This window comes from Paramormyrops kingsleyae, chromosome 5, assembly GCF_048594095.1.
Source record: "Paramormyrops kingsleyae isolate MSU_618 chromosome 5, PKINGS_0.4, whole genome shotgun sequence".
Classification (NCBI taxonomy): Eukaryota; Metazoa; Chordata; class Actinopteri; order Osteoglossiformes; family Mormyridae; genus Paramormyrops; species Paramormyrops kingsleyae.
The window spans coordinates 25011628-25025689 of NC_132801.1; the positions used below are offsets into that span (position 1 = coordinate 25011628).

The 14062-nt window shown below is 34.9% G+C and overlaps 1 protein-coding gene and 1 long non-coding RNA gene across 2 annotated transcripts; one reads left to right on the forward strand and one right to left on the reverse strand.

Moving 5' to 3' along the window:
- Nucleotides 1–2645: 2645 nt before the first annotated feature.
- LOC111845132 (uncharacterized) lies at nucleotides 2646–11685 on the reverse strand. The gene is made up of 4 exons (XR_002838557.2): nucleotides 11640–11685; nucleotides 10500–10665; nucleotides 7792–7918; nucleotides 2646–3922 (listed from the first exon to the last, which is right to left on the reverse strand). It is a non-coding gene; the product is annotated as an uncharacterized lncRNA (long non-coding RNA).
- On the forward strand, nucleotides 10069–13509 carry hoxb9a (homeobox B9a). Its single transcript, XM_023814279.2, has 2 exons — nucleotides 10069–10728; nucleotides 12578–13509. The coding sequence occupies exons 1-2, from the start codon at nucleotides 10215–10217 to the stop codon at nucleotides 12811–12813; spliced, it is 750 nt and encodes a 249-aa protein (XP_023670047.1). The 5' UTR covers nucleotides 10069–10214; the 3' UTR covers nucleotides 12814–13509.
- The last annotated feature ends 553 nt before the right edge of the window (nucleotides 13510–14062 follow it).

Here is a 14062-nt window from a genome sequence, read left to right on the forward strand (position 1 = left end):
GCCATTGCTCGTCCCAGTATCAATGACATACACAAATATTGGTGCACACAGGTGTTTTAGGCTTATAGAATAAATAAAAATTAAATGGTGTGATACTACAATCTAGGGAGGCGAGCTTGTCCACCCAATCAGGGAATATCATGTTTACAGTGATTCAGTTTGTTAATTCCCAATTTTATTTTCAGGTTCCCCACTGTTCTGATTAATGCAAGTGCGACTGCGGTGTTAAACTGATCCCCCAATGAGTCTCTCTATTACTCCCTTGTGTGCTTGTCTTACATGGGCAACTGGCGTTTTGTGGGACTTGAATAATTAGTTTCTTTGTACAGCTTCAATATTCGAGAAACAAAGATCTTATAATATCTCACTTCTCTAGCCAGAGTCTAAGAAAGTCAACCCATCAGCCTTCATCTGAACAATCTGACCTCAAAGGGTTATGCCTACCAATGTTGCCAGATAGATTGGGGTTGCCAAAAATTTCAAGATATTTAAGATCAGAATCAAAAACTGTCAAGTATAACAAACTGTTCTCTAATTTTGATTGCAGACCTTTTTTCGAATTTCTTGTTTAAACCTTTTATTTTGTGATGTGCGATAGTTTTCACTGATGAATTCTGATTGAAATATATTTCTTCTATTATGTTAGAATGACTTCGAAATCTGGCATGCTGTGACTTTGTAGATTACAAAAATGTCTATTGTTCTGTAATTTTGATCACTACTGTATGCACATATGTAAATAGTAGCCTATATTTCTATGATGATGACTATCAATTAAAAACAACCGTTATGATGATGTTCTTATGACTTCAGTACAATGGTGACATTATCTTGAACGTCTCTGAGAAGACATGTTTTCTGCTAGCTGAATAATTTTCAAAATAATTATTGAAACACTTTAATATTGGTGCATATTAATATGTTGTCTATTCACAAATTGGTCTGAATTAAATAATAATAATAATAATAATAATAATAATAATAATAATAATAACAACACATTTTATTTATAGCCCCTGTCAAGACACTAAAGCACACTGTACAATCACAGTAATCTCACAGTCTCAATATAAAATAATTCACAATAATAATCATTTGCAGTTACAATAATTTTAGTGATTAATTGTCATTGTTGACACCCCACAGCACACAACAATGAAATGTGTTTTCTGCATTTAACCCATATATGGCATAGCAGGGGACAGCTAATTCAGTGCCCGGGGCGCAGTGTTTGGGGACAGTACCTTGCTCAGGGTACCTCAGTGGTGTCTTGCTGGTCGGGGATTCAAATCTGCAATCTTTCAATTACAAGTGCGCATCCCTACCCATTAAGCCACCACTGCCAAAGCAGTTCTGTAAATAATAATTATTAAATCATTCCCCATCATTCACTCTGATTTGTGTACTTAAACTGGTTTACCATTAATAGGGTAGACTGAGTACTTCCTATGTCATGTTTGTTTCATCCTTCAGTTATTTCCCATGTAGTTATTCGAAATGTTGTATCAAAATTAGACCGTACTTGTGTTTATATTGGTGCCGTGCAATAGAGTGGAATCCTACCCAGTGTGTATCCTTGTCTTATTCCGTATGTTTTCTCGAATAGGCTCCAGTCAAGACAAGAGATGGAAGATGTTTTAGCTCGAATTGTGTAAGACTGCCCCCTGGTGTTTCAATACAAGAGGGCATTTGATTTCGAAAACATGCAATCTACTTAGAATCTCCTTCTATATGTTTTAATGTTTTTCCTCAATATTGATGGGTTTTATGTATGACTTTCCAGTAATAATTTAAAATATAAATCTACTTGCACAGGTGACCCAAATTCATATTTATTTTATGAATTACAGCAATTACACAATAGAATTGTGTTGAAAATAGAAATAATATTGTATCTGCATTCTGCACTAGAATTCTGCGAACAAATTCTGCATTTTACATTATACTTGTCTAGAATAAGAAGATCATAAAATCCAAATAGTCTCAAAATTGCCCATAATATATGTGTATGTCCATTTGAAAGACTGGCATCCCATCCTGGATGAACCTCAGCCTTGTGCCCTGTGCTGCCCAGGACAGATGGCTGGTAAGGATGAAAACGGAAATAGGGCACACACTCTACATTATTATTATTATTATTAGTAGTAGTAGTAGTAGTAGCAGTAGTAGTAGTAATATAGTAGTATTGTTGTCATTCTCATTCTTGTTGTTTATGTTGTTGCTTTTAAACAAGGGTGTAGATTTGAGTATGGACAGTAAGGATGTGTCCCTCGAATATTGTGAGAGTACTATGTGTGTTGAGGGGGAAAGGGAGTCGTGGGCTGGATTGGCCCTTACCAATGCTGAAACCAAACCTACGCCCTTGCTTTTGATGAAGTAGCTGAAGTCCAGCTTCAGCATTATAATGACCTTTGTATAGTATAAGACTTTTAAAACCATCACTTCTTTTAGTGCTGCAGAAAAAAATGACGGTTGATTATTATTTAGAACTGATCATTTGATAAAATATCAATTTTAAGGTATATACTGCTATGTCGACTTAAATTTATATTTAACATTTTTAGATTAACAAATTCAACTGTACTTTTCTAACTATTTTTTAGAAATAATTCGAAATTCCCGCCACGTTCTACTACAACACAGAATAGAATTATAATAAAAGCCCGAAATCATGCCGATGCAAAAGAGAAATAGACAAAAGCACAGAAACGACAAATACATACTTGACTTGCTTCATGTACGGATTTTTAATTTGGCGCAGTTGTGCAATGATGATGAAAAATCAAAAAATATCAGTCTTTGTTTGATTATATTAAAACAGACGCAAAAATTGATTCAATCATATTTTACGAGAAATATTTCTACGGTGGCCAAAAAAATACATTGTTAATCCATTCATATCGTTAGTGATTTTTTTTTGCAATTTTTTGCAGTGTTAACATATCTGTTGCTGAGTACCTGACTGTAAAATATTTAGTTAAAGACATGTCTGGGTTAGTCTGCACTCGTATTCAGATTTACTTATGATGTCCTGTTTCTAAAATGCTAAAAAGATTTGAATTACTTTTCATATAGCTAATTAAATGAAATAAATACAGGGGAATTGTAGAAAATAGTTTTTGAATGCGAGAAGCAAAACAGAAAGAAAACAACAGAATTTTCTGTTTCTTTCAGAGGACATAAACGCCTAATACAAATAACATTCCAGATAGTGGTAAGGTTTTAGCAAAAATATATAAGTAGGGCTACCTTAATTTTGCAGGCGAGAGGAAAAACGCTCATCAACAAATATAACGCAATTAGGAATTATTAAATAAGCATGAGTTGAGAGTAGTTTCAACCGTTTGATCTGGGTTTTGGAAAACTGGAGGTACTTCGTGATCAATCCATTCTAAAGGGCAACCAACTGAGAACAATTATAATTCACATTCCTAGACCAAAATGACAATCAGGCATATTTAAATCGTTGACCGAGGTTACATTACTTTGTACGATGGTTAGTTTTCAAACTCAATAACATTAAAGTATCTCTGAATTAACAGTGAGAACAGTAAGAATACAAACAAACAAACAAATGTATTTTTGTATAGCGTATTATCACAACATTACATCGTCTGAAAGCGCTTTACAGCATCCCCACCCAAAGCCCCCAGTGAGTAAGCCATAGGCGACAGTGGCAAGGAAAAACTCCCAAGAAGGAAGAAACCTTGGGAGGGACCAGACTCAAAGGGGGAGCCCATCCTCCAGGGGCCGGCAGGGAGAGTCAAATACAGTAAAATTTGAGACACAAACGGGGAGCAGGGGGGAGATGACAAGCCGGTGCCACCGCTCCCTCCAATCGCCAGGCAACCAGAAGGCAGGCAGCGGGTCATACATGGAAGATGACACAGGCAGAACGGCGAGCTGGATCATATGCGACAGCCTATATATAGATAGTAAAAATAGGCAACGATGCAAGCATTAAGCACACTAAATCATATTAACCGATATGTTAAAATATAGGTAAATTATCGAACTGTACCAAATTACTATTATTTGCACAAATTTAACTATCATAAAATATTTTCTTAACTTGGGTTTTGTTTTGTTATGCTTTAGTAGTATTAGTACTAGTAGTAGTAGTAGTAGGAGGAGGAGGAGTAGCAGTTGTAATAGTAGTAGAATTCTTTAGCATGATTAGTAGTATACGGTCAGTAGGCTATAGTACGCTTTAGTTTAAATGGAATCACCGCTAATGTCTGATTATAATCGGAACCTCTGTCAACATCACTCTGTGAACCGTACACAATATAGATTTAAGTCTTCGTCAAACCGCACCTCGGCAAACTATCAACACTACAAGGCTTCCTTCCAACACATTTTAAAGTGTTTAAATTTGCCTGTAGTGACAGCAACCACTTTGGAAACAAATCTGGAAAGAGTAACGTCACATACTCGATCCGCTTCTGGATCGATTCCTTATGTTACGTTTTAAACAGAATGAAGGCTTGATAAAAGTTTATGTTGTACTTAGAAGAGAAGTCGAGAGTGCTAGCCGGCGGTTTTGCTTTAAGGGGCCATCGACCACGCGATACAAAACGTGACCGGGAATCATCCCAATTATTTCATAACACCAAAACTTATCGATAGCAGATTCCCCGACTTGCTTCCACTGCACTTTCTCTACCTATTCCACCCCACTGCCCAGCGACAAATCAACCTGGAAATCCAATAATGATTTGCAATTATGCCCGTTCAAAACAGTGGACCTGTGACCATTAAGCTAACATCATTCCTATCCGCCATGCAAGAAATAACATAAAACAAGATATAAACAGGCGGCAAGTAAGTAAAATGACCGATAGGCAGTATGGAAAGGTAGGTAGGTGTTTAAACTTCGAATAGAATAAGCCGTCTAGGGGAGAGTTCCTCTATGCTTAAATACTGCAGGTTGTTACAAACGTTACAAAGCGGAGACTGTCAGATTCGAGACGACTGGGCTCAAATTGATTTTATAACCCTCAATTTCCACCCTCAATTTCCACCTAGGTCTGCATGAACTATCCCTTCCGTATTCTCGGGAAAACCGTGGTGTGAAATTGGCTTGAGTATGGATTTATGAGAAGCATTTCCATTACCGTTTTCACTTTCTTCGGAAAAAATAATAAACATTGGGATACTGCAAAATTATTAGCAATCATCGTTCACTGTATAATGCTTTTACGTGACAAACAATTATTCTAATGGAAAGTGTTGTTTTTACAGCAACGGCGACAGTGGATTATAAGGAAATATAAGGATTTTTACAAAAGCGTTTTTTATTGGTGGCCAATTTATTTTTGAATCTACAGATGCTGAGATATTTCAGCGAAGCTGAAATCTATACATGTCTTATATTTGTTACATATATGTATTTAAAATTGACATTTGATAATTCACAACCCTTTACAAAATGTATTTTAAATAAAATTAGTTTTTTTTTAATTAATTGAATGTGTTGATTGTGATTCTATTGATGAATTAAATCAATAAATGATTTTTCTTAGATGTAATTGAATTTTTGGTTATTGTTATATACCTTTTGTATATTAAGAATTCAAATACAGCCTATATTACAGTGTAATCATACATTAATTTATTGACTGCGTGATTAACCTAAATATTTTATACTACAGTGACCACAGAGCAGTTCTGAATCTATAGATATGATGACAAAGACACTTGAAACATTTTTTAAAAAACAATATTAATAATAGGTTCGACGTATAGCCTACTAGAAAAGCTGCTCTTGGAATGTAATTTATTTTTTAAAGAATGTCTGAAACCGTCAGTTCTTTCTTAAAAATCCAGTAATGTTTTTGAAAAATGAAGAAAATATATGTGTTATAAGACCATTTCTAGACAAAAAGTTCACATTTAAAAGTTGCTAAATATTTCAGAACACAAAAAACTAACAGTATTGGGTTGCATCGTTTTCTAACTGCAAAAGTTCATCCCAGTAACGGCCAACAGATTTCTTTCTGTTCTTGATTTGCGAAATAGGCGCCTATGTATTAAAAAGTGTAGTATTTTTATTTTAGTAGTATAGTATTGTATGTAACAAGAAGACGAAGAATAACTTATAAAACTGTTGTTCTAGTACTTCTATTGACCGAAGTAAACACTTGCGGACAGATTTCGTCACAAGACAGAATATTACAATTTATAAAAACCCGAGAGCTGGATTTTAACATGCAGATTGTAACGTGAACGTGAATCGATAACGGCGAGTGCAAGCGACAAACATTATATTCTGAAGTAAAACGGTTATAGAAGTATTTCTAGTCCAGAGCGCCGCCTTCAGATCGGTTGCAGTGTAAGTCACCCTGTGACAAGAAACATCTTTTCAGAGTCGGACCAGTGTGTGTACGGTTTTTCCCCCTTTTTTTCTCGTGAGATCGCGGCAATAACCCTAAGAACACCGGAAGTAGTATTTTGTTTCAGATTCGGACAGGAATCCGAATCTACAAAAATGTGTAGAGCAAAATACATTGTTAATCGGTCTTTCATCACGCTTATATGTATGTTAACGTTTCTATTTTAATTTAAGTGTAATTAATTAGGCCTAGATATGAATAAAATGCTAAGCGCATGCCATATTGGCCTACCAAGTTGCGATATTGCAGATGTACTTTATGTATTTTTCTTATAGATGTGTAGTTTTTTATGAGTCTTTATCAGTGCAATATCATTCACTCTTTTAAACTTTTTTAAAACGCAATACTTGTAATTTCCTTTAAATTTGAAGCATCATTTCATATTGCAATAAGTTATAGATCCAACAAAAGCCACACTACTTATTTTATTCACTTATCTATCTATCTATCTATCTATCTATCTATCTATCTATCTATCTATCTATCTATCTATCTATCTATCTATCTATGTGTGTGTGTGTGTGAATAACCAAGTACTTGTGTTATTTACGCAGATGTAACTGTTTGCGGTGCAACAACGCTTTGATTTTTTAACCAAATTGGCATTTTCCAGAATTTCCACTACACTGGACCTCGTACAGCCTACAGAAGTTTCCCAGTATAGGCTACTACAGAATATATTGTTTATTCAGATTATCCAGCAACAAAAACCATAGACTGTTTCTTTAAACTATACGGTTTACGCAGTTGAGTTATGGAATTTCATAGCAGACAATTTTAATTTCTCAGAAATTTCATTAACATGAAATACACTGCAAGACTTTACTGTTATTCCATTTTCAATAGAATCACATGAAACTCGAAACATCGTTGTTTGCTTCGGCAATGTGGTCCTGTTGAGTGTTATCCAACCCAATATAGCTATTGTTTTCTTGATGGATATTTACCATTGAAATAGATTGTTAAATGAATTTATCGTTTATTCTCATAATGAAAACTTAGTTCTAACCTAACCTATGTTTTGTAGTAAAACTTGTGATTTGCGGACAGTGCATGTAAAGCTTACATCCTTTGAATGGATTCTCCGTCTATTATGCTTCTTCGTGTACTAAATGGATCGCGTAAGTTATAACACTAAAGCCGCCATGTTGAGAACGCTCCATTTTATGTATTAGCGACCTGCTATATTATATCCAGGTTTTTGTGGCGTGAATGATATGCAAATTTAATAGTATGTGGTGTATCTGAACTCTGCCTTTTAGGAATATTATTCATGTTGTACAATTCTTTAAACAATTGCATAAATCGTATAATATATATACAGTTGGACTTACTTTATATTCGGTAGTTTGGTTTTTGTTACATTCTTTTTAAAAGAACGCTTTTATTTTCTTACCTAGAGATCGTCTTGTAGATGTTGCTGGTCGTGCTCATTCCCGGCGTTGGTGTTTCTTGGCAATGAATTCTCTAACAGTGCTTGGGTCGATGATGTCATTGCTGAGATAGCGCTGAACCTGGAAGAGCTGAAATACCGTACGATTTAGGTCGGTGGTATTGTTTGGCTGTACGTTTATTGTTACAATGACTGAAAACTTTATGAATTTCTACAATAATGGGTACCACGTGGCCTTAAAACAGTACAATATCTGTCATAATAATGATTTTTTTAAATCGGTAACGTTATTACTAAAAGACTGCGCTTTTTAAAGCCCTGAAAATCAATTATATAGGCCTACATGTGATATGTTTGACACATGTGTTTGTCGGATAGGTGTCAGTCATATCCATTAGCACCATAACAAGCTAAAATAGTTTTTTCCATCCTTGACCATACATCTGTGATAAAAAAAATATATATGCACAATATTTGCTAGATGTAGTTTATAGATGAAGTAACTTTTTCTGACATTTCGAATTTTGGAATTCCGTGCACACAGAAAACGTGTGATGAACAGGTTTGACTGTACGGCGTAACGCATTATAATAAAATGATCAAGTCCATGTGGTGCGATTTGAACAATTGTATTGTATTTAGTGGTATATTCAAATGTCTGGTGTTTCCTATTTGAACGAGATCCCACTGAAAATGTCAGCAGATTCGGGAAATTTATTCACTGTCCTTTGTATATGTTCATTAACAGATTTCTGAGCAATTCATAACATAAATATAGCCGTAATTAAATATATACAATTTTTGCAATACTGTAGGAAAAAGTGTTAGTTAAAGACCTAGCAATACCTCTTTAACGGGCAATTTATTGCAAAAGACTCTTACAACGAATCATTCACAAATGTATTCATTTATGAGAATAATAATATGTTGATGTATAGGCTTTGTATTGTCTGAATATCTGGGGTAGATAACACGTGTATATACGTATGTATGTTTCTCGTTCACTGGGCTACCACAGAATTTCATGCGACGTCAAAACTGCAAAATAATTCTCGTATTAGTGTATATTATGAACGATGCAAATTTGTGTCTGAAACATGCAAAGCCATCATTCACTTCTATTTCATCAGTATCTCTACAAATATATCAAACCATATCAAGAAGTGCAAATGTGAGAAATACTGTGACGTTATAGTGTAATAAATGATTACTGCGCTTTTCTGTTCCTCTAATGTTATAATGGAATATACATCACTGACATTAAGTTACGGGTTCTTTATCCGCCTTTTCAAAAGCAGTTCATCTTATTAGTTTAATATTTCCCAGTCTATCATTGGAAAACAAATATTTCCAGTGCAGTCACATAATGCAATGGTTTTACATGCTCCGCATATATAATAAAATTACATTTTGTATGATATAAAACAATATGTTCAAACACACATATTACAGTTGCTGTCACTTTTTGTTTGGTTGCAATTATAATGCTGCGGCTGCTACATTCAGAGATGACGAAACAAACGTTTAACATTTAAGGACAAAAAATAACCAGAAAAGTATGCAACGGCTTTTAATCTGCCACCAAATTTGATGCAGATTTCACCAAATTTCTCTATATAAAATTCAAAGCTTTAACTTCTGTCTTATGCTGATTTTGTATTAATTACAATACTTTGTTCGTGTGAATGTTGTGTAGAATTGGGAAATTATGGTTCAAGATTTCGGTTTATGGTGTTTGACTTCGGCTGTATATCAAGTCCATAAAATCAGAGCTTCCTGATGTAGCTTTTATTACACCATTTAACTAGCAAAAACTTGTAAGCACTTTCGTCCATAAATTCTGAGGGTGTGCTTTACATTTATGATTAGCACAAATATTTAACATTCTTTTCATAGAGAAATCTATATTAGCTTAACATAACAACTTTCTAATAAGTTCCACCATTCATAAAAGGCCGAAATATACTAAGCATTATTATTATTATTATTATTATTATTATTATTATTATTGCTGCTACTACTACTAGTATCTAGACCTTGTTCTGCATAAGCAGATGGATGATTGAATGGATTCATTATTGTTGTTATTCTTGTTGGTTCTATTGGTTATTCCTTTGTGCTACTATGTGGAGGTTTATTCCCATTTTCCCATTTAGTACATTAAAAAACATACTGTTACTACTTTAAAACAAGGTAGGCGCCAGCATAGGAGCGATGTTGGTTGCCCCTTTGCTGGACTGATTTATGCCTCATTGAAGCTTTATCAGGCTCAGGGAAAAAGGCTGACCAATCACTTCACTGGGAGCGCGCAGCACAACAGCCTACTCTACTTTGTTGGCTGAGAAGTCGAGAAGAGTAGCATGCAAATCTTCCTGTCTCCTATATATTTTTCCTTCAATGAATCGTGAGTTGTATAATGTCTGAGAATGTCAATTTCTGGAACTCTTAGCAACTACTATGTCGATTCTTTAATAAGTCATGAAAACGAAGACCCGACTTCAGCCAAGTTCTATAATGCACAATATCAGAGTTCCAGGCAGCCAGGAGGACAGGGTGATCATCCCGAGTTTCCGTCCTGCAGCTTCCAACCAAAACCTCCGGTTTTCAGCGCTCCCTGGAGTCCTTTCAATTCTTACCCGTCCAACAGTTTACCATCGGTTTACCATTCTTATGTCCCAGCTCACCCTGTTCCTTCACCGGATGCTAGGTACCTTAGCACTTGGCTGGATCCTGCCTCGAGACCGGAATCCATAACTGGACAGGGGCAGGTGAAGCTAGAGCCGCTGCTTGGACATCTCGGAGAGCCGCCTAAAACTGGAGGACCCGAGTATACCGTGGAGTCGTCTTCTGCTAGAGAGGTTAATTCCAGTCGTGTATCTGGTTTCGAGGACAATAAGGATATTTGCGAAAGCAGCGAAGACAAAGAGGGGCCAGATCAAAGTAAGTTATAAAAAGAGGAAGTAAACAGTCTGTAAAGCGTTTAAAGGCTGTCATAAAACAGGAACAAAGAAAAGAGAAACCACAAGAACGCATGCTGGCGAATCTAGTGGAAGAGTACGGCAAACTCCTTTATTTTGTATAATAATGGCGTGTTAGTTACTGAATACGTACGTTTGTAAAGGGATTATATGCATCTCATTCTACGAGACTTATGTTTTCCGGTGGATGCAGAACGAACTACTGCGATAACAGGATTATTTACCCGTATAAAGGCTGCAGAAGGCGAGTTGTTATAATTTTACATTTTTTCTTTGTTTATATTGGGTCAAAGTGGAGCCTCGGATATTTTCGTTTTATTCGTTTTATTCTAGTCTAAGTGATATTTGATTAACTGAAACGGAACGTTGCGGTATTTTTTGGAATGAGATCGGATTTATTTAGACTGACATATTAAGAAAATATAACAACAAGACGATTTGCAGATGCATAGTTCTCGATATTTGGCCCATACAAACAGGTTGCACATATATTTAACTCTCTCCACAGTAAAAGCTAAGAAAAAGTAACAATCCTGTTTTCCTGACAGATCAATATATAATACATCGATAATATCACGACTCAGTAATGCAGCAATTCACGACAGTGCATATTGTGGTTTATCTCTCATAAAGTAATTACAGAAATGAATGGGGACAGAGTTAAAAAATGCTAATTGGGATAAAGTTTCAAGTAAAAAGAACAAGTTAAATGATAGATAGATAGATAGATAGATAGATAGATAGATAGATAGATAGATAGATAGATAGATAGATAGATGCCAGTTACGGTAAACTGGCTATTTGGCTTTTGCATTGGACTAACTAAAATTTTTGAATTCTAGAAATGTGCTCGTTTTGCAACGTTTGTCTTACCGGTTCAGAAATGTGCTGTATTGCACAATGCAAGCTTCCAGTACAGAGTGCGGAGTACAAGCAACGGAATTTGGGACTCGACGTTCTTCTGCTTTTTCAGTGGTCATTGATTTTCAAGAGAACATTAAACCTGCGATTTGTACTTTGATCATATATGTAGGTTGAATATATGAGACTTATATTGACGGCGTCCTGTATAAAAATAATAATTATTATTAAATTAGCAAAGAAAATATTGCTTCATATTCACAACACCATAAAAATGGGGGATTTCATGCATTTTTACAAATACGAGTTTAAACCCATCAATGTTCCATTTATAATTTCAATTTTCATTGAAATTATAAAGATACAATGTAACAAAGTCCTCTGGCGTATTCCAGTCAATGCAAAGCAACACAATTATACCTCTTCTTGAAGTAGAACACGCATATCTATCATCATTTGCCGCTTTTGTTTAATGTATACTTATATAGCCAGTATTGGCAAACCAGGACCCAAACGGGCCTATTTTGCGACCCCACGACCCAAATGCTGGCCGATTCTATGAAAATGCTTTATCAAATGCAGACTTATACTTAATGTTTTGCATTCTGCCTCAGGTGTTTGAGGTTTGTTTAAATTTACGTAATAGTTAAGCAGTAAGTTATGTAATAGCAAATCATTTGAGAGAAAGACTGTTTGCTAAGAATAAAAATGTGTATACATGCGCTATACTTTATCATTATAATGTTCACTTGCACAAATTTACAAGTAATTGCTAATTGTATACGAAAGGAGTGATGGTTGCAACACTTGTTGAAATGTATTAAGCTAGCGATGTTTATATCTGTTGAATTACAATGTGACGTGATTGTCATCTACGTATTGTGAGTGTACTAGTTGCTTGTTTTGAGTGGCGAGCACATGCTCAAACCTTTATTCAATTCTATTTTCAGACGACCCATCGTCCAACTGGTTGCATGCCCGTTCCTCTCGGAAGAAACGTTGTCCATATACCAAATTCCAAACCCTGGAACTGGAAAAGGAATTCCTCTTTAACATGTACCTCACACGGGACAGGAGACATGAGGTTGCACGTCAGCTGAACTTGACAGAGCGACAAGTTAAAATATGGTTCCAGAATCGACGGATGAAAATGAAGAAAATGAATAAGGACCAACTCAAGGATTAGAAAGCTCACAAGAAAGCTTCAGCAATCCTTCCAGTTGTATGACTGTATCTTTGTGTCAGGTTTGCCTCAAATAGTTGTTTTGATACGACTTTGAATAATATTTTGTTTCAATAAAACATTCCTTTGTTTAAAGATAATCTCTTATTATCAGTCATAATAATAATAATAATAATAATAACAACAACAACGATAATAATGCTGTCATTATTAGAAAATCGTCGATATGTAATTCGGTTTGTTTAGAATGTTCATATGTTCTAAAAGCTTGATATGTTCATGACAAGGATATGAACAAATTATTGTTTTGTTATTGTGGTTACTAAAGATATTGGTATTCTTGTTACTTCTTTTTTGCGGCTTCCAGTCTAATTGTAGCTCTAGCTATTATTATTATTATTATTATTATTATTATTACTGCTGTTATTACTATTATTGTTGTTGTTAATGATGATGATGCTGATGATGATGATGTATTGTTTTTGTTTAAACTTTCTTTGTAACCAATTTGGAGGTTTTTCCTTGTATTTTTTCAGTGTTGTATTAAATCTAAGGGCTGGTGATGTCTCATTAGTTAGTCAAAGTTATTAATGCTGAGTGTATTATTGTCATTCAAATTATTTATATTGTTCAAGATATCTTGTGTGTCATGTGAACCTTTTGATTCTAGAATAAAAATAAATGCACATAGTAATCATTTATCCATGTCTTTTTAATTGGTTTATAATACAATTTCCAACCAGGACAGTCACGGGAGATATAGCATGATTTTTCAAAAGTGTATACATCATATGTACACATATACATCTACAGCAACCACGTCTTTGCATCATTTTGGCAACTACATCTGTTTAGGTAAAACTTATAGTTGTTTTTCTCGACGACTGACAACATAAACCGGTGTCAGTTTTAACACTGTTAATGAAATATCAGAGATCGCAAAGCACTGAAACTAAGATCAATCTATTGTACTACACCTTAGATAGGTGAAATAATGGACGTTATATGTATTGCTGTACGTAGGATGATCGAGGGAAAGGACCACATATTTGACGATAGGAACCTTTTTGACAACCGCTCACTAGGTTTTCGAAATGGTAGAGGAATGTATTTTTGGATTATTTTTAATGATTTGTTGGCGTCATATCATTCTTCTGTTTTTTCAGTGAATGGCATATGCCCATAACATAAAAATGCACATTTGTTACTTTTAAGATATTCATAATTTTATCGTTAATTAGAAATTATTTCC

Coding starts and splice junctions, on each gene's coding strand:
- hoxb9a (XM_023814279.2), top strand. CDS start 10,215: ATGTCAATTTCTGGAACTCTTAGCAACTACTATGTCGATTCTTTAATA. Junction 10,729..12,577: donor CAAAGAGGGGCCAGATCAAA/GTAAGTTATAAA, acceptor TTCTATTTTCAG/ACGACCCATCGTCCAACTGG.